The following is a 22,314-nucleotide window of genomic DNA, read 5'->3' on the forward strand; positions in this document are numbered from 1 at the left end:
CGTTAATTATTATTATTATTTATTATTATTATTATTATTACACACATGCACACACGCACACACATGCATACACATGCACACACGCACACACATGCATACACACGCACACACTTGCATACACGCATACACACACACACACACACACACACACACACACACACACACACACACACACACACTCACACTCACACTCACACACAGCCAGGCCAAGTCTGTTTGGCCCTGCTTTATCCCAACGCCCTACCAGCCTTACTACACCGGGATTTATTCAGCAAAACATTCAAGTGATCAGTGCAATGATTGATTACCAAACAGTGTTCCGCCGATAGTGCATCCCAAGGAAAAGCACAAAAACACAGCAGTGTAATACCAGACAGTGGGCACTGTCAGTCACCTTCAAAGTGCCAGTGACAAGGACCACCGTGGTGTATACATATATTGTGGATATTGTGTCGGCGATCCTAAGCGCCAGAGGCAAGGACTCACGGTGTTTACGACTGACAATTATCAACAGATGTCTACCAGTGTCAGTGGCCCTCAAAGTGCCGCCAGTGAGTTTATGGCCACCGGGGACAAACACTAACGTCCGTCCACAACAACAGATATCAACAGATGGCCACCAATCACTTACTTCTGACGCTCTCTGTACCTTCTGAAGTGTTGGAACGGTTATCCTGATGGCAGTGTTATCGCGTGACTCAAGTCACTGCACATACTGTATTCCACGCGCGCAGCCTTAGACAGGGGCGTCATAAAGATAACCCATTAGGACCGTAACCTCCACTAGGAAACCAGAGAAACCCACCCCTGACAGACCGTACCTTTACGCTGAAGTTCCACGGGTATGGTATGATCTCCCATCTTTACTGCTCTCCAACGTCACTTCCCTAGTTAACAAGCTTGACGAGCTGGCAACCACAGTCAGGTCAGCCGCCGCTAGCGTCGTTGCCATATGTGAGGCTTGGCAAATTGTGCCTGAAACGTGTCATATTGAGGGATATCAACTCTTTCATCACCTTCATTCACATAGACGCGGAGGGGGTGTTGCCCTCTTCTGTCAAGATGACCTACGCCCGTCACGCCTGGCTGTTCAAGTCCCAGCAGATGTGGAAGCATTATGGATACGTGTTGTGCTACGGGCCCACCCGCGCCGCACTGCTTCCATCATAATCTGTGTGTCATACCATATGCCTCGCTCACCTACCAGAGACACTCATATTAATCATCTCATTACCACCTCACCACCTAAGAGTTAGGTACCCATGTGCCAAGTTAGTATTATGTGGGGATTATAATGAAATTGACACCACTGATATCCAGGACCTGCTGTCACTATCACAAGTTGTGAACTTCCTCACACACGGTCAGAATAGGGGTTAGAATAGCTAAAAAGTCACATGACTGCGAAAAGCTCTGTGATTGGTTGTGACGTCACAGTTTGGCTCAAGCCGCCAAGCAGGAGCCTGGAGGAAGCCAGCTATGGTGTATGTGTTGTTACCAGAGAAATACAGGACTTGTGGCCATATACAATGTTGATATACACAGGCATACCTTATTTTTAGGTTAAAATAAATTACTGTTAAAGTATCATCGTGTGTATTTACTTGCTGGGTGCCAAAATGATGCAAAAGACAGATAACTCCAACATGGAAGTTTTCATCTCTGTTCTCTATTTCATGTCTGGAAAATGTAAGTTTTCATCATTGATGTCTATATTTAATGTTGTAGAAGGACTAGGGACGACCATGGCCAGGGAATGGGCTTGAGATGATCAGATGACATGTAATTTAATATGCTTCATGGCTGGATGGCAGAGTTCTTGATAATACTCTTGGTAAATATCTTTCATCTGCCTTGATGAACCCTGGAAGGAGTTGTTCCACCTTCTCGGCTGATCGGCTCTGTAAATAAATATTAATAAATTAATTGTGCTTGACTGTGCAACACAGTAATACTATATTACTAAGAACATTAACTAATTCAATGAATATTAGCTGCCCTTACTACAAATTTCATAGTATAAACATTCCAAACGGTATTAGTATTATTTTGGTTTTGGTCATTTGGGGAACCTTAAGATTCTAACTATGGGATTAAGTAATTTAAACAATAAGACACATTATCTCTACGGGATTTCTGTCGCAAATTTTTTTTTAGATTGCATAAGAAAATACAGGTCATAGGTTAGGTTAGGGTATGATAAGTTATATTATAAGTTATAAGATTAGCTTAACATACACCGGTGGGGGGGGGGGGGTAGTAACTCAAAACTGATGATTTACGATAGAAATGAAGGTCTAAATCGTTCATAAACAGGGATGACCAAAACTTCAAATTTACCCAATATAGCATATCTCAATTCTAAACTTCCAAATACTTATGGTAGTTAAAGTAAAATTTTACCTATTTATTATTACAACATGATATATCCCAGTGGTTCATGAATGAATCATCAAAACAATAACAGCACTATGTTGTCATGTTTACCTAGCATCAGGCATTCTCATAAAGTCCAGACAATGTCATTACTTCTAAATTGACTTGCATCTCCATCTAGTATTGATATACTCGTACTCTGTAAATGCACTGGGAATAAAAAAAAAAGTCTACCAGGTAAGAATACATGACAGTTGAGCTGGTGTGAACATGAAAGCTTTTTATGTCCATATGCTTCTCTTCATGGCACATTTCTTCACTTATGAAATGTCCATGACTTGGACCATAAAAAAAACCACCCTTAAAACTTACCTGAACGTGGCATTTGGGGTTTCAAGAGGCCATCCTTTGTACTACATCCGACTGCAGCGGTGAGTTTGTTGAAGAATGTCGTCTGCGGGGAATTTGGTGATGTCATTGCAAATGGCGGCCGTTTTTCTAGAGAAATAAACTTATCTCAAATTATTATAGCAGGACTTTAAACTTTTATTACAAATTATATATACTGTATCACTCTACAAACGTGGCAGAGTGTATTTATTGTGTTTACTTAGAACCGACAACTTGTCCATTATCGAGACTCCGCTGTACCCAGCTGCCCTCTTAACTCTTAACAGGGTGTCCTGTCCTTTAGTGTCATATTGCAGTTTGTACATTCACCTCACCATTCTCATTAAGGCTTGCTCAACATTTTTTGTGTCAGTTGAATGTACACTTATTCCTAAAAGTACGTATCTAAGATTTTGTGATCGAGAATATGACACAACAGGGAAAGTATTTGGATAACCCTACTGAGACAACAGGAGCGGAGGTGCTCATTTTGACATCCATCAGATGCCACCTTGAAGATACATTTTGGAGCAAGTGTGCATCTATCCTTTGACACAAAGGGAAGGTCCCTTTCTGTTAATAAAGGCAGCAACTCCTTAACTCAATAACTGTGGCATTTGGGAAATCGAGCCCCTGTAACAATAAGAAAAAAATTATTTCTTTTCTATTTGTTCTATTTATTTCTTTTACTTCTTCTATTTCTTTTTATTAATTTACCTTTTACTTCTTATATTTCTTTTATTCTCTTTTCTTGTCTCGTTGTACTTGTAAGGAGGGAGTGAGAGGTAATTGTTTATGTTTTGCGGTTGAGGAAAGTAGGCCCTCACACTCGAGGGTATGGTGAGGCCTACAGCAGGTTAAGGTGATATGAGGGGAGAGAGGATAACTGGGGAATAATGGCATAACCTGTGATAACTGGGGAACAGAGATACCAGGCATTAAGTTATGTTATTTCTTATGGCTTACTGTACCACTGCATAATACCAAAGACATGCATGATAATGTTTTAATTAACACAAGGGAATTGAGAACTAATCATAACAGTTCTTTGTTTATTTACGACGCTACTCAAAATGAACAGTTATACTTCAAAACAATAACCTATCTTCCAAGCTAGCTAACCAGGGATCTCATGAATCACAATACATTTTGTGAAATGGATAAAACCTGAAAGGTACTCACATTATAACCCCATGTGAGGAGATGACACCCACACTTCACTCTCTTCAAAAACAGACTCCACTTTTCAAACTGGGTCGGCCACAAAGGGATGCTACATCTTCATGACGTCACATCTTGCAGGTTTCCTCATTGGTTCAAAACCTAAGGCATAGATCCTATTGGCTCGAACTTGGTGGGAACAATCAGGGGGGAAACACTTATGACATTGTTACACCCCCCTCACCCCATGTACTGCAAAAAAAATATGACATGACATATAAAAGTTGAAAAAAAAAGTTAGGCTTTTGTTTTATGGTTTTTGCTTGTTTTGGGAGATTTTCCCGAAACTTAATTTTGCCAGATTGATCGTGGATATACTGGATAAGTAGTCTCTTGATGGTCCGGGTGTTTGGACCCGACAAGAAAGATGTCGCTCAGAGTCTCAGACCAACATTTCCATGATCTAAAATTATTGAGCTAGCACATTAGCCCCTGCAGGAATATTTCTAGGGTAGGGCAGAGTGAAAATCAAAGGGCCAAGCCATAAAGTATGATGGTAATAGAAGCAAGGGGACATGAAGCGAGGGCCCAGTCAAAGTGAGGTAAAATGGATCTGACACGAAGGTTGATTGAGTAATTTCACACAGGAAGCTAACCCTTATTATCAGGTAGTCACACAGGGTCTGTTGGCCAGTTAGCACTAAGTACAACTGGTCCTCTCAAAAGAAATATTCTATTCTTGATTTTATATATTTGTTGATCTTAGAAATGAACAGGAATTTCCATGTGAGCTATACAAACTACTGAGCACATGGGGGATGAGAAGCTTTTCATTATTCATTAAGGTGTTTTGATTCTAATTAAACTAAACCACCTCTCTGTTTATTGCATCGTCGTTGTGTATCCTTACTAACTCGAATTGGTTTTTCTTGTATGTAATTCTGTACCATTTTTCTGCAATATTTTTCATACCCCTCATTACTAAATCCAGAAATTTCTCATCTGTACATACATACATAATAGCGTCCGTGTTTCTCAGAGTTATCCATCTTTGTACCATATTTCTTTTAAATTATTGTTGCTGACTTCTCAAACAAATAAGCATAAAGTGATAAGAAATCTTGAAACTATTGTACTGTAATTGATCTTCTGTATATCTTACTAGTTGTCATCTTTGTCCAACAGCAGAATACAGGACTGTAAATCACAGTTTCTTTAGTCTGATAATAAGGATAATATTAATAAAAATTTCTACAGTTTGTTTCCTTTTTGTTTATAGTAATAATAATACACTTCTAAAATGTGTAAATGCAACATTTTATTATAAGAGAACATTGGATTTATTTTATTATGGGTCTCTAACAAATTACCTGTATTGTTTTTTTTTTTTTTGGTACAGATGTGTTTATGAAGGGGACTCCTTCCACTACCTGTGTCAGTAACTTGATCACTGTAGATGATGTAAGTACAGCAGTGTTTATCATATATTTTCCGTCCTCATACAATGGCTAACATATTATGGAGGTTTTATGTATGGTTCATATAATATCTGCCATTTCATTTAATTTGTATTTTGTGATACAATATTGTAAATGCTTTCTACTTTTCCACTTTCTAGTACTGTACTGTACAGTGGTCTTAAGACCAAGAAAAAAGTAACCTGGGATTTTCCACCACATTCAACACCTCATGACAGTGTCCACCAACACAGTTTTATAATTCACTGGTTTAAAGTATTGTTCTTTTGAACAATGCAGCTGTTGTAATTACAGCTATTCACCCACTTACATAGAGATTTAAAAAAAAATATTCATTGATGTAGTGGTTGCTGATGAGTCATTTATGACTCTATCCCTGAGGATATTTAATTTTTCCAAAACACTTTACCATTCAAGATTCAGTACACATTAAACCTTAGATTTTCATGGGAGTTGTGTTCCTGGAGAAATTAGTAGAAATGAAGTTATGACTCCTGTACTGTAGTTAGAAAAATAGGATTCATTCTGAGGCCTGAAATTTTGCTGTTGTCATGCAAGATTTAACAATGAAAGACATGACCAGCCTTTTATTAGAAGGATTTAGAGCAGTAGTTCTTAACCTGGGGTTGCACCCCCTTGGAGGGGTGTTTCAGGGAAAGCACAAAGGATTGGACATTTATTTCTGACTCAGAATATGTATGCCCTATTAAATAAATGAATTAATTAAAAATTGACATGGCAGCAAATATTACGAGAGATTGTTCCTTTTTCTTCCACCTACCTTTGTGAGACAGGTTTGTTCCTGTGAAGACCACGAATCATAACAGGCTGAATATTGAAAATAACATGCAATGTGCTTTTTCTTCAATCTTTCCAAAAAATTCAAATGCTTATGGAGAAGAAGCAATATCCAACCCTCCCATTACTGCCAGATGAAACAAAATAAAACTTCTAGAAATATTACATAAGTACATTATTGAGTTTATTTATTTATTTATTTAGAAAGGCAATAAAGGTGGTGAAATAGGAACTTGAAAAAAAGGTATTCTTAGGCCCTATAGTGTTTGGGGGGTGTCATGGATTCAAATATGATCATGGGGGGAGGGAAGCTCCAAAAAGGTTAAGAACCATTGATTTAGAGGTTCTAGATCACAGTACAGGTATACTCCACTATATGGGGGACTTGTGCTTCTGAAAAGTGTGACATTAGTTGAAACAAAGTGCTGTACAGTAAAGTGAACACAAGTCACCATAGGCTAAGGGTACTCCAAAACTTTTTTTTAACCTGTTAATCAGCTGATAGTGATACAGATACCTAGATTCAAAACTGTTTCTTTGTTTGTACTGAACTCTGTCCTTACACTTGAAACTTGCACTTTAACTGAGTTCATGTCTGAAGGAGAAGATATCATGGCTGACTGATATGGCAAGAAAATACTTCTGCTTCCCCTTCATTTGTTTTTAATGAACAACTACAGTATTTAGTAAAGGAGGATACATGTAAGAAGCCACAAGCTGAAATTGCTGAGAGAAGTAAACTTCAGAAGTCTTTTGGATTGTTACTTAAGCTAGTTTCACCATCCTTGTTAATAGATATCTAATTTTGGAGTTTTCAAATGCTTTGTCTTGTTGCAATATATATATATATATATATATATATATATATATATATATATATATATATATATATATATATATATATATATATATATATATATATATATATATATATATATATATATATATATATATACTTGGGAAAATAGGCGGACGTTCTGGAACATCACCTGGGGCCTAAGGGTTAAAAGTGCATTGTTCTTACCTCTGAGAGGCCCATGCTGTTGACCTCATATCAAAGGCATTTAAAGATCTGCTCAGTTAATTTGTCTCATGAACTGGTTCTCAAGTTCTTGAACTCTGTAGAGGAGGATTTACAATTAATTACCAAGGAAACCACCTTCCTCGTGGCTCTTGTCTCTGGTATAAGGGTGTTTAAGTTTCATACTCTAAAATAAGGTGAGAGAATTATTCCTTTGGGTCATAAAAAGGTCTCAGGCCAATTCAGAAGTTATATAGTATTGAAAACCAGTCTTTTAGCTTCAACCTAAGGTATTTCATATCCAAGACTGGCAGCAATATGATGAATCTCATGGTTCACTTAGTCTGGATGTGAAGGCAAACCAAGCTGAGCGTTGTTGAGCTGTGGACAAATTCTGGATAGTACATTAGTTTTCCATAATAGGTCTACCGTGCCATGTCACAGCCAGTGTTTTTTATAGGGAGGGTCATGTCAGCTCAGTTCCAGCATAAGGTATGCAGAATGGCAGTGCCTAGTGCATAGCTGACATAACTCTCCCTGTAGAAGGTGGCATACTCAAGCCAAGTAACTCAGTGAGTCATTAACTTAGTATAGGTAACACCACGTTCAATGTTAACAAGAGCTGTTGCAGTCTCTACTAATACATGTTTTACACCTTGGCATGTACAAAAGCTATTGTTGTGTATGAAATGAAGAAATTTGGTCCAGGAGCTTTCTATTTTCTATTTAATAGAGGGTTTTCTTTGAACTTTATATTTGTTTATGATACATTAATTATTCTTCATCACAGGTAGATACAGCTGTCTCCGATGTTGGAGTAATACAAAAGGATCCACAACTGGATGGCTCCTCAGACAGCAAAGCTAGTAATGATGGGCAAGGGACAGAGGATGCCAAAATGACCTCCTCACCACTGAGCTCTCCCCATCTACAAATGACACTTGGAGCAGGCCTCGAGTTACTAGGTGTGTACAATAATCTTTAAGATTTATCAAGTGGTACCATGGGAAGCAATGAGAATTTATGGAGTAGGAGGAAACATCCTTAACACATTTAAATCATTTTAAAAGAATAATAAATTATTTTGATGGTAGTATATGGAGAACTGGATGGAGGCTCTGAGTGAGTCAGGGATGTGGGTGTCTATGATTATCAGAATATAAAGTTGTGACATGAAATATAGGTCAAGTAAGGTATGAATGTAATATTTAAATAATAAAAAGAGTTATGTCACCAGTACCCTGTTTAGTGGCAAAAGATTGAACAATTCTGATGGTTGAGTATCACTCACAGGTGGTCACGGGCAATGTGAGTTAGTGTACGGTGGTAGGAATATTAGGTTGGGAAGCAGTTTGGTAGCTGTTTAATGAAGGAGTATGAAGAGGTGTGAAGCGACATAAAAAATCAGTGCCGCAGGGTGGTGATATGAGGTGAAGTCATGTACTGTTGTCCAGGGGGGGATTGTAAAACCATCAAATGGATGTGTTTAGAGGTGGCCTGGTGGTATAGTGATACAGTATAGTTTTGGTGGTTCAAATAATAATGATGATGAGGGGAAACTGCTTGATCTCTTACAGTGAGTGTGAGCAACACCGACTTATCTCACACAAACCTCAGGTTGTTACCAGGAGCACCTGCAACTTATGTAAGGTTTTAATTAACATCACATTTGTATGCTCAACCCATATGATGATGGTTTGGACTGTTTCATTTCTGTGTATCAGATATTGTTCATCATTATTTTATGGCAATTTTCAATATTTGCATGAGCTAGCTGTGCTTACCTGATGGCAGCTCTCCATACTCTGGTCTCTTGTAGGCTCTATTGTTAGGTGCTTATATCTAGATAATTTCTCTCAACTTCTTCCCATGTCATTCTTGGCCTACCCCTAGCTCTCTTCCCCTCCACATTCAACTTCTGCATCTCTTGACCCAATTGGTATTTCTTTCTTATTGTTTTCACAATGAGTACTGTAGAATAAAGGTGATGTGGATGTGAAAGGGTAACCAGTGTTTATAGATATATGGAGACTAATGTTCTTTATGATAGTGAAATTTCTCACAGAGAAAAGGAGATTTGCATCTTTAATATAGGCACAAAAATGCTTTCCATTACTTTTTTACAAGAGTACTGTATTATGTTTAAGTAGTCACAAGTAACTTACATTCCATTTGTAATTTATAATTGGAAAATTTTCAGATATTGACAACATGAATGACAGCCTCCTCACTTCCTCCATTATTGAAAATTATACTACAGGGAGTAAGGAAAAGACTCCTGAAACATTCATGTCTTCACTACCTCCCGCAGTGGATAAAAAGGTTTGGCAGCAGTAACCTAGAATTACTCGGAACTCTCAGATGAATAGCATGTTAGAATTTTCACTGTGCAAGCAATTATAACTGTTATTATACAGTAATATTTGGTCATGAAACATCATAACTACTACCGTACCCTACAATATTACTGTACTTGCACAACTATAAGCCACACCTTAATTAGGCCCAAAAATGAAAAATTTAGGGCGTGACTTAGAATAGGATACAGTGCTTGGGTTAGCTGGAGTGAAGACCGATCCTGTCCAGCGTCCAAAACTCTTAGTTGTGTAGTAAAACATTGAATCATTTACTGCATTAACTTCACCACTATGATTATTCTAATCTTTAATACACTGCACTGATATTTAGGACAAGTGTATAAATCTGTGGATATTACAGGACGAATAAACTTACTGGAAAAAAAGATTGAAAAAATCCCTCATCATTGGAATTTTTCAGGTACCAGGAAAATTTCCTCGGAATTTTCCAGAAAGTGTGCCCCTCGGAAAATCATTCCCAAACCTGGAATTTTCTGAAGAATTCCGGCTTTGGGAACGATTTTCTGAGAAAATTTAAATTTCAGCTATCGGAGAGATCCAGATAAGAGGGTTTCCGGCTATTGGACATATTACTTATTTATTTTTCCTTACAGTATTGAAAGTACTGCACTGTATTGTTTATACAGTAGGATCTCAAGTTTCGTGATTAGTTAGTTCCGGTTTTAGCGTTGCGAAATTCAAAATTGCGAAACAAGTGACTTTGAAATACATGTAAATAAGTTAATTGGTTCTGTGGTGTCACCCAAACCCCCCTATAATGACCTACAACCCACCAAGAAAATGACATTACTGTAATGTATTCATATACCGGTATATTATATTGTACATATTGGTGATAACAATATTGATTTACACTCATACTGTAGAATAACTTACCTTGATGGAGTCAGTGAAATGCTTGACAGGGTTACTTGATGGGTCCCGAGGCAAGGAGGAATGGTTACTACTTCTTCCCTTCTCCTTCCCCTACACCTCTAACCTCAGCATCAAATCCCTCGAAAGTCTTGAGGCAGCTCTTCCACCAGTAAGTCACCCAACACTTCAATATCATCATCGGTGGTGCCATCATCATCTCCTAAAGTGATGTTTGCCAAGGCATTAATAACAGGCTGGGCCTTGTGCAGGTACGAAGTAATAAGGGCCTGCTGACCAGCATTCACAAGTGACATGTATATGGCCTTATATTCCTCTAGAACTTTATCAATGACAAGGCAGTTATGGTTCTGAGCATGAGGCCTGGTATCGTATTCTTCTAGCTATTCACTGAGGCTTGCGATGGTTGTGAGCAACTCAGTCAGCTGGCATGTTGTAGGTTCACCAGGCTTAACGTCATCCCCTTGTGTTGCTTGTGGTTCTGATTGTTCTTCATCCTCCTCCAACATTTCTTCAGTTGTCGGTTGCTGCTGATGTTGACCAACGATTTCTTGCAAATCTTCTACCTGAACATCCGAAAATCTCGGTGCTGGGACTGCCGCGCCGTCTCCACTGTGTTCATTAGCGTTGCCACCACAAACTGCCTCTCCCCGCTTGCCTCGGTCTGCTCTGCTCCACTCACTTACCTCGGAGTTAGCGAACAAAGGCTTCCATGCGTGTAGCACTGTTGCAACATTAATCTTATGCCATGGCTCAACAATTCTGTCCACTGCATTTTTAATATTATATTTCTTCCAAAATTCACAAACTGATAACACCTCATGGTTGTGGGGTGGTGAGGTGCTAGGAGGTCGAGTCATCTACGATCTCCTGCTCTTCCTCCTGGTTAGCTGGTAGAGCCTGGTCACTGTCAGAAAGTTCTGCCTCGATTTGTTATAACTCGAGTAATGCGTCTGTCTGCTGACGGAAGTCTTTATAGAGTGACTGATAGCAGAACAGTTTAACATTACTGATGAATTCATGGTCAAGTGGCTGCAGAGCGATGTGGTGTTAGGAGGAAGGAAGATAACTTGCACATTAGGGTTGTGTCCAATTAGAAACTTAAGAGTGTCCAGGAGCATTATCCATCACCAGGATCACTTTGAAGTCAAAGTTCTCCCTCCGGCAGTGCTGTTGGGCATCAGGAACAAAGATGTTGTCACCCAAGCTTTCTTATTAGACGTCCAATAAACATTGACATATTGGCATGACAGTAGGCTCTAGGACGGGCAGCACGGTTAACAACCAGGGGTTTCACCAAGAAATCTCCACCTGTATTAGCTGTGAATAAAACTGTAATCCTGTCCATTGGAGTCTTTACACCCCCTTGCCTGTTTTTCATCCTTGGCAATGAAAGTGGTCTTAGGTGAGCGCTTCCAGAAAATGCCAGTTTCGTCACAATTGGAGATCTGGTCTCGGCAATAACCACCCTCTTTCTCAAGAGCTTGAAAGATTGGTGGATATTTTTTCTAATGCTATGACATCAGCTGATGCACTCTCCCCATGGTAGTGGGCAAACTTGACTTCATAACGCTTCTTAAAGGTGGCCAACCAACCAACAGAAGTATTGAACGGTGGTGGAGAGTTGAAGCGTTTTTTCTGTGCAACTGCAGCGTAATAAACATGTGCTTGACGCCTTATCTAAGACAGGTCGACCTGCTCACGGTTCTTCTTTCCACCCACTTGTGAAGGTAATGTTCTGTGATAACAAGCAGTAGGTTTCGTTGTGAAGTATCGGAGAACGTCCTGTTACTAGAAAATCTTGAGAATATTCATAGAAGCAGTTAAGGCTTCCTTGTTCTTCTTAAGGGAACGTATGGTTGATTCGGGGCAGTTGAACCTACGCATGATTTCACGGGTACGAGCACCACTTTTGATCATTTCAAGTATCTCGTTTCATTTCATGGGTGTTTTTCCTCTTCTTGACCCCCTTACGGTAGTCACGCTTGGCTCGGGGCTTCGGGGCTTTCCTTGTTGACCTTCTCTACGGCCTTCATTACCACCAGAACGGCTCCCGACATTTACATTACGCACCTCACACATCGTTAATACACAAGAATCGTTAATAGTTAAACAAGAATCTCACGACATGTAAGCACAATGGGTTATATAATCCAAGGTCACTGCATCGCTCATTCAAACTAACTGCCGTAAACAACAAACACTCGACGGATAACAAAAGACCATGACAATGCGCGCTGCCCACTCTCAATTAACTCGCAAAACTGGTAATGAAAATCACTATTCTTGAGAGGCTGGAAATTTTAAAAGTGACGCGAAACATATGAATAGTGAATCTTAAAGTCGCTAAACTTGAGATCCTACTGTACTCTGTCTTATTTAAATATCACAGCAAGTGTAGCTCATTAAATATATCCTGTATTTCAATGAGCTCTATTTCTTCATAAATATTCAGTAGTTGTATACTGTACTTTTAAATATTTATTTCTCTTATGCTGTATTTGCAATATTATATATAAATCATGTACTGTACAGTGCAGTACATGTTTATTGCGTAATACATGATATCTTACGTAAGGTCAATACTGTGAAAGTGATTATGATTGAAATATTTTTCTAAGGCTGTTTTCTTCATAATTATACATGACTTCTTTATTTTTCACGATTCATTTACTGCATCACAGTAATATACAGAGTGAAGTACACATAAACAGAGGTTAATTATTTTATGGTAATGAAATTATGATCATTTGTAGAATGTGTTCTTCAAATATGGAGGGATTAATGTATGCTTTACAAGAGGGGGGAGTTGAGGTTGACGAAGGCTGGTGGGAGTGAGGTTACATAGTCTTCAGGTAGGGGAGGAATGAATGAGATGCTTAATTCTTGTTAAAGTTATTATGAAGCATTTCACTTTCGATATTCAGTGTTATTTATTGGCTGGGTAGGTATACCTCTCTCGGTATATTTTATTTTAATTTTATTTTTTTAACTGGCACCACCCTGGGTCCATAGGTTAGAGATGTGAAAGAGTTTACTGTATATTATTTGGCTTTATCATGCAATTAGTGTTTGAATGTCATGGAACTGTGGTAGAGGTAGGTCTAGGGCAATACAGCACAGTAGAACGTAGATTTAAAGCGATTCAATTTAAGATTGTTGATTTAAAGCGACACCCACAATTAAGGACAATGTTTTAATTTAAAGCGAATCTTTCCTATTTTGCCCGAGTCAATCTGGTGCATCATATTTTAAAATTTGCGCCTAAAATTTTTGTCTAGTGCAAACTATAGCATGATTACTGTATATTCAAATTAATCACTATCTTATAAGATTGTAAATTATATTCTCCCCGGTCATTTCTGTGAAAAAAAAAAAAATAAATAAATCTAAAGGACATAAATAACAAATAAATACTTCACTAGACCTTCGGCCCCAACTGTCAAACATGTCACTGTCCCCCCTCTTCCCAGCCACGGTTGGGTGGTTATAGGCTTACAGTTTTTATCTTATATAATATCACAGACTAAAGTTAGGAGAATATAATTTGCATTGCTAGAATCCTTGCAAGACGGCGAATAATTTGAATATAAACGTCATATATTTTGCACAAGAGATAAAAAATTTTGCCCTTTAATAAAATTAGTTAGAACTAAAATTTGTATGTCTAATGCGAACTATAGCATGTTTATATTCAAACTAATCATTATCTTATAAGAATTCCAGCAATGATAATTATATTCTTCCATGTCAGTTCAGTGACATTTTATAAGAGAAAAACTTAAAGTCACTCCTAAGGACAGATAAATAAATAAGCACTAGACCTTGGCATCAACTGTCAAATATATCACCTCACCTCCCTCCCTCCTTCCCTCCCTCCATCTTCCCAGCCAGTAAACAGACCATTTTGCATCCCTTAATTTTAGCTGTGTTGATTTATGAGTGTTTGTTTTAACATAATACTACAAAAAACAATGTTTTGTTTATTCTAGGAGATGGGCTGAGGTGCATCTGGGTAGACTGTCAGTCTTTTTAGTATTTTGTGTTTCTCTCAAGTACCAAATTAAATTATTCCATTGAAACAACACTTCAACTTAATGTGTATTTGGTTTAAAGCGACCTCTCTTGGAGCGTATCTCGCCTTATATCGACGTTCTACTGTATACAGTACTGTAGGTTCTGGAGCACATCCTCATTCTTTACATTTAGATAGTTGTTTGTTTTATGTTATTTCAGCATATGCAAACTTTTTGGTTATAAATTTCTGAAATAAGGAAAATTTTGACAAATTACAAATATTGGAGGTTTGATTGTACTGTACAGCATATGGTTCATGAAGAAAAAAAGTTTAATACGTAAAATCATTGTATTTTCTTTACAGTTTCATCAAGCCAAGCTGAATATAGACACTGTGGATGATAATGATACTTCATTCTCAAGTGGATTTTTAGCTGAGGCTTGTGACATCGTGAACGAGTTAGACAATGTGGCCTCCAATATGCCATCATCATTCCTCAACTCTTCTGACCGACGGATGACACTTCATTCATTAGGTTTGTGATTCAAATTGTCTTAGGAATTTTATAAACAATCCTCCAATACATTGATAGTTTTGGTTATGTGGATTATTGCTGAAATCCTGCAATTCACAAAGTATGTACTGTATTAGGAAAATGGCTTTTTCCAGCACTCCAGAACACTAGAATTACTGCTAGGGCATGAAGAGAATTAAAGCTTTATCCTTATTTCTGAAAGATTCTTTCCTCTTTTAAGTCTGGCACACCTTGTTGGTGTGTCCGTAGTTATTGCAGTAAGTAGGACTTAATTTGGGCCAAGTGGCTTACTTGACACACCTGCCTTATCAGGGAGCTCATGGAATATGACCTGAATATTAGAGGAGTTAGGAGGCTGGGAGGCACCAGATGTTGTTACCTCACCAACCCAGGCCACAAAATTAGGGAGAAAGTTACAAATGAAATAAATGAAAAAATAATACAGTATTAGAATTATAAAGCAAATTTTTACTAAAGAACAGTGTTCTTTAGTCTCCAACCTAAATGAAGATATTGTTACTGGTATATACAGTACCATCATTATATATTATATATGTATATACAGCTCCTCCCCGACTTAGGACCTACTAGACGTATTTTCGAGTCCCAACGTCAGTACACAGACAAAATTTTCGTTTGTAATTCACTTTAAAATGGCTGGCAATCTTAAAAGTGCGAGTTTTGTGGTGCTGAGAAGAAAAAGAGACACTCATTTTAGATTTTCTATGTATTATTTAAGCATTTTCGACTTACGACCATTTTGACACGGCCTGGATTTGGGTCCCTAATCCAGTCGTAAGTCGGGGAGGAGCTGTACTGTATTATTATTACATATTGTGTATTTTAAGTGTTCTCATAACAATGAATAATGCAAAAACATGCATACGAAGACCTGAAAAACAGATTAAAGAATTACGTATTCAATTATCAGTAAGTGTTTCTGAGCCAGGTATCTCAAGTCAACCATGAGATCCCCGAGATCAGTAGTACAGCACAGGTACTATGATAACGACATTGCTCCCAACAAATATGTGACTTGCTTGGACGTTCTCTCTTTGGGAGGTTAACACCTGGTCCATGTTTTCATTATTTCACTGCAAAATGAGATTGTAAGGGCTTAATACCTTTGTTTAGCTGTAAAGTTAAAGTGGCTCTGAGTTTTATAATTTTGCAGTGTAAATTATAGTAGAGTGAAGTACTGTACTGTAAATTTAGACCATAGTTTGTTTGTATATCCAACTGAAATATTCCTAGTGTTTTTTTTTTTTTTTTTTTTTTTTTGGCTAATTCATTGGTTGTCATGAATACTTTTTGGTATTGTGTACAATATTAACATGAATGGAGAAAATTTTCTAACTTGATAATAGCCTTTTGTCATTGGTTATGTCATTAACTGGTTTCTAATTTTTGTTCAACAGATCAGAGTTTTTAGAGTGTGGTTAACAATGCATTTTGCAAAAATAATTTCCTCTGCACTACAATATAGTTACTAATTGCATACTTTCTGTTCACTGAGAAATATATATATATTTTTTAATGTATAATTTGAACTGTTTTCCAGATATGGATGCTATGAATGACAGTCTCCTCAATTCTTTTTCCCTGGTGAATTCTCCTGTCAAGAAAGATCATCTTCAAAGTGAATTCATCTCACCACTTTCTGCTGCAGTCATTCAAAAGGTTTTAATTATACAGTATATAATGTACTGTATTCTCATTGATTTATTTTTGCTAATAATTCTTCCATTTTCTCTGATAAAATAATTATCTCAACACTGCAGTAATGCCTCGTTTAACACAAAGAATGTGTTTTCAAAGACCTTGGCACTAATGAAATATGTGCTTAACAAACAGTTTATAACATATACGGTACATAATAGGGATTGGTTCATGATAGTGTACAGTTCGCCACAGGAAAACCTCCGATAACGACGGTTTTACTAATGACGATTCATCTTTAAGACCTTGGTTAATTTAGGACCCAATTCAATTTTAGCCATTATTTTCTTCGTATTTACGACGAAAATAGAATAAAAAATAAAAATTAATAACACTTTCATATAAATAATTAATAGCTAAATCCAAAAAAATGTATTAAAAAAAAAAAAGGCTCTGTGCACGGAGGGTGCTGGGCTTCTGAGTGGTGACGCTAGCATCATTAGTATAAACAGTCGCAGCTTGGCGGGCCATTTCTTTTCTCGCATCTGAACAGGAAAGGGAGAAAAATTTTCTCAGGTTTCTTACGGCATTTTTGCTTCCCTATTCAACATGAGCAAGAGAGCAAGTGATGGTAGTGATGGTTCAAAAGCTAAAAGAAAGTGTTTAAGCTTAGCCGAGAAACTAGATGTGGAAAACTCAAATGACCTCTACATAAAGATGTATATCGTAATGAGAAAAGAAAGTAGCTGTGCAAGGATTTTTTGACAGCTTTATTATTCGAAGGCCTAAATCATCAACTTTAGCTACACCGTCAAATTCAGCATCATAAGCAGCTTCAACAACTTCAGGTTCATTAACAGTTTCACCAACAGCTTTCTGGAAGCTACAGCTTCAGCCAGAATTGAACCAAATGACTTTGTCATCCGAGTAAAAACTCGCGCAACATCATTGGCTGTCCTTATGTTTTAGACTTTACCACCATTGGTGAGTAGAATTTTTTTTTTACATTTGTAAGTATTATTTAAAACATATATGAACAGTAAATAAGTGTTGCTTTCATATGCAGAGAAATGGCGATATGTTTTCACATATGCAATTACATACGTTGGCATTCCCAATCCATCTCGCTTTATTTCTTTACCATTAGTGGTTCGCTACTTCTATTGTTCCATTTATTAACATTAAATAACATTACTTAAAACATACATATATATATTTTTTTTACATTAAGCTACAGCTACAACCAGTCTTATTTTCTTCAGTTTCTTATGTAGAACCATCGTCACTCACGAAAACAATGCCATCTTGTCTCCTCTTTTGTGTTTTAATATTCTACGTATTATTAATGAATTGCATTGTTCATTTCGTATATATAAACATTAATTCAATTAAATACATATTCATTAATAAACAATAATGAGTCTTTTGTACATATTCTTAATAAGATAAATGACGCTATGTTTCCTTGAATGCGCAAGTATATGTTGGCGTTCCCAATCTAACTCGCTTTTTTTTTTGCCATTAGTGGTTAGCCACTTCTATTGTTCCATTTATTAACATTAAATAACATTACTTAAAACATATATATACAGTGAGTTCTGCTATAACGCGTGTTTTGATAACGCGAATTTGCTCTAACGCGATTTATGAATTCGGAACAATATTTGTATAACGCGAACGCTTGTTTGCTATAACGCGATTTTTGCTTACTATTTCTCCAATTTTGTGGTATTAACTGTGAATAGCATTCAATGATAGAATTCCCGGTGATTATCGTAAAAGAAAGGATATAACACTTGAAGAGAAGCCATGTTATCAACCTCAAAATCACCCTTCTCCCCCATATTTTATTCATATTTTTTTCATTAAAGTGTAAATTTACTGTGAATTTCATATTAGATATGAATAAACATTTTTAGTCTTTGCTATCCTTTTGTTAACTAACTACTAATTTTTTCGATTTCGAGTAATCTGCACCTAACCCTATTTTCTCTATAAGCCCTTTATTTTCCATTAGCGATTTTCTATAACTACGATTTTACAAAGAACACAATCGCGTTATATAAGAACTACCTGTATTCATTTTTTACATTAATTTTACTACAGCTACAACCAGGGTCTTATTTTCTTAATTTTCTTATGTAAAACCATCGTCCCGGACTCCCGGGTGTAAACACTAACGAAAACAATGGCGTCCAATTTATACATTGTATAAGGTGCATTCAGAAACATTATTTAAAGAATATAGTTTGCAATTTCATGAATTTTATTGTTTTGGGGGAAAAGAGGGTAAAAAGCCACAAAATATATGAAAAGGTCACACTTGGGAACACATCTCATTATTATTGATTTATTTTTATGGTAATTAATGATTCACGATGATGATTCACCTTACACTGCAATATTAGAGAACACATTACCTTCATTATTGGAGGTTTTACTGTATATCTATAAATACACAAAGACATTACAGACACTCCATGAATTACGTATGGGTTCCGTTCCTGGAGGCTATCCATAAGCCAATCTGTAAGTCGGAAGTGACCCTGCCATAGGTAATCATTGAACACACTTAGTACACATAATGTATATGCAGTACTACTAAACAAGTATGGGACCATTTATCCAACATGCTCGAGACCTGGGTTTTTTCCCCTGAATATGGAGTGCCGGGCTTAAAATGTACAAAACATACAGTGAACCCTCTGTGACTGGTTGTGAAGGCTGCTCAGATCACTAGATTTACCCTTAAAAGTAGCTTTATCTGTACAGGTATTCCCCGAGTAACTATATGGTTGTGTTCTTGGAAATCCTTAAAGTAAATCTGGAGCCTTTTAATATGGGGTTTCAATGGGATTCGTTCCTGGTCTATTTGACACAGATATGTATCACAGAAAAACTATCCTACATTAATTAAATACTGTAAATACAAAAAAAATTAAATAAACAGCACATGATCCCCTCTGTGTCCAAGATGCACTGGAGTAGAAAAATGGTAGGAAAACATGGCTTCAATTGGGATATTATAGCAGTAAGAGTTAATGGATAACCACAAATACAGAGAGATTAAATATTTCCTCCTAATTTTGTCTGAATTGAAATATACCAAGAAAGGTTGTTAAATTCTGAGAGAATGGGAGTGGGGACTTATTAATTCTTCGAAACTTAAATTATTCAGTAATTATGATATTTTCCTCTGGCATTTGGATCAGAGGTAACAAAGATTTATTGATACCGGGTAGATGTATGGCCAATTGGGCATACCTCTTAGAGCACTGTTTCATTATACAATAATGCCTATTCAAAAAAAAAATCAGAAATTATTACTTTTGTTTCTTTCCTTTCAGAAAGACCTGGAGATAAAATATGAAATGACTGATAAGGTGAACTACTGCACTGTTGACGGTGGTCCTATAGTTGTAAGTGGCATTGATGAGAAAACAAACACTATTACTTCTACTCTGAAAACTAATAAGCTGGTGGAAGGTAAAGACAATAAAGACAGTAAAGTTAGCATTGATGATAAAGAAAGAAAATGCTTAAACTCAACATATGATCATCAAGTTATTCAGCCAGTATTGAACTTAACTTTTGATAAGCAGTTAGAAAACCTAGCCTCCATTGCATTTGATGAGGTGAATCCTAATTCAACATTTGTAAAGAAGGTTCAGGTTGCCAACATGAACAGAACATTTGATGGAAAAGATCTTCGGACTGTAAACTCCGTAGATGGAAAGGCTTGCAGTCACAAGAAAGAAGATCAGCATGCAAATACCACCTTTTCTAAGCCATTGGAAAATGAGGAGAATGAGCATGATAAACTAAATGTAACATTTGAGCGAGGAGAATATAAAATTGCTTCTCTGAATGAGACTGTGAACTTAATGGATGCTGAGGGGGAAGTCTTACAGTTAATACTTGATTCAACTCCACAGAAGGCCTCTAAGGTTGCCCCTGACACAAATTTCACTCCCAAATGTGCAGACAAGCCATCAACACCATCTGTTAAACGCAAGGTAAGAACTTAACATGTTTTATCCTTTGTACTTGGAAACTTTTCTTGTACGTTCAGTATTGTGTTTCAAGAAGAATTTTTCGGTTTTACTACTACCATTTATAACAAGTCATTGTCTCACTTGTTTATAGAAGTCTTCCTTATATCTTTTTGTTCTATCATTTTTCTTACCACTGTGTGTTCCTGCTCCCTCTGAATTACTCTGGCCAGTTTGCTATATAAAGTGAGAAACCTAAGGAATCAGTCTTGAGAATAAAATTCATTGCATAAAAAATTTATTTATTAACACTTGCTCTTCTATTTTATGTGTAGTCCTTCAGTTTGTACTTCCATTTAACCAGTCAAGTAATTTATTTTACTGAATAAATAGGTGTGCTACTCATGCTCTTTATATATATATATATATATATATATATATATATATATATATATATATATATATATATATATATATATATATACATACCCTGGTACATCAAATTATGGGACACCTGCACACACAAAGTTCTAAGGCCAGAGTGGAAATTTTCCTGTAAATGTATTCCAGATGAATTAACACCAATAGCAACACTTGTATGGCCATTGCCTCAGCAAGGCATGATAAGTTACAGTGTGGTGTTTGGAATGTGTAGATGTTTAGTTTAGGGTGTGTAGCTATTAACCAGAAATTTCTTACATAAATCATGCATACCCTGGTAGTAATGGTCCTTACAGTAGTACCTTGATACACCGAACTAATTGGGGCAAACCTCATTATGGAAAATGTGAAAGTCTGAAAAAGGCAAACTCTATGAACGGGGTCTGGACATAACACTACTTATCTGGACTGTGCATAACAAGGTTAGTAAAATACTATTACAGCAAGACTTAATTCTGGTTGTCAACTACTGTTTTCACTGATAAGATTGTTATATACTGTAAAGTGTTATATGTAAATAACCACAGAATTTGCCTTATGAATAAAAGAAAACTATAAACTACAGTACGATAAATATAAAATAAGAGTGTTAACAAAAATTAGTTTAGGTAGTGAGGTACGGTGCACTGATGCGATACATAAGGAGGCAGAACTCATACTGAGACATGTGCCGCACGACACCCACATACACACGTACGAATACACAAATCATCCTGACTGATACTGGATTTTCTGGACTTTTAAAAATATTTCTGGTGAACAGAGGGGCTGCCCAGAGTCCCCCAGAGTGTAAAAAAAAAAAAAAAAAAAAGAGAATTCCGGTGTATTGAAGCCCAGTGTATAGAGGTTCTACTGGACGTATTTAGTTTCAAAGAATTATTGTATAGTCTTCCTTCATTATTTTTGGCAGGTGGTTTAATGTTTCTAAGTAATGACAGATATGTCAGTTTTTGTTAGGAAATTCTGCTTAACAGCTCTATATCACCAAACATCTACAAATCTGGAATTCTGATGCCCTGCTGAGTCCTATATCATATTGACGTCTGCTGGGTAGAGAAAGGCAGTTATTTAGCTGTATGAGTCCACTTCTTAATGTACCCAGGTGTTTTTTATGTGAATGAACTTGGTTCATTTATTATTTATTCAACAATAATCATATACATATTTTCTGCTCAAGGTATCTGACAGTAAACA

The 22,314-nt window shown here is 36.8% G+C and overlaps 1 protein-coding gene across 1 annotated transcript in view; it reads left to right on the top strand.

Moving 5' to 3' along the window:
- LOC121859291 overlaps positions 1–22,314 on the top strand; it is a 53,454-nt gene that overhangs the window by 9,236 nt on the left and 21,904 nt on the right. Inside the window, exons 6-11 of the mRNA XM_042356074.1 lie at positions 5,327–5,388; positions 8,015–8,189; positions 9,425–9,546; positions 14,857–15,028; positions 16,590–16,708; positions 20,035–20,703. Coding sequence (XP_042212008.1) covers positions 5,327–5,388; positions 8,015–8,189; positions 9,425–9,546; positions 14,857–15,028; positions 16,590–16,708; positions 20,035–20,703 — 1,319 coding nt within the window. The remainder of the gene's footprint in view (positions 1–5,326; positions 5,389–8,014; positions 8,190–9,424; positions 9,547–14,856; positions 15,029–16,589; positions 16,709–20,034; positions 20,704–22,314) is intronic.

Source organism: Homarus americanus, unplaced genomic scaffold (genome assembly GCF_018991925.1).
Source record: "Homarus americanus isolate GMGI-L3 unplaced genomic scaffold, GMGI_Hamer_2.0 scaffold36188, whole genome shotgun sequence".
In the NCBI taxonomy this organism is placed as follows: domain Eukaryota; kingdom Metazoa; phylum Arthropoda; class Malacostraca; order Decapoda; family Nephropidae; genus Homarus; species Homarus americanus.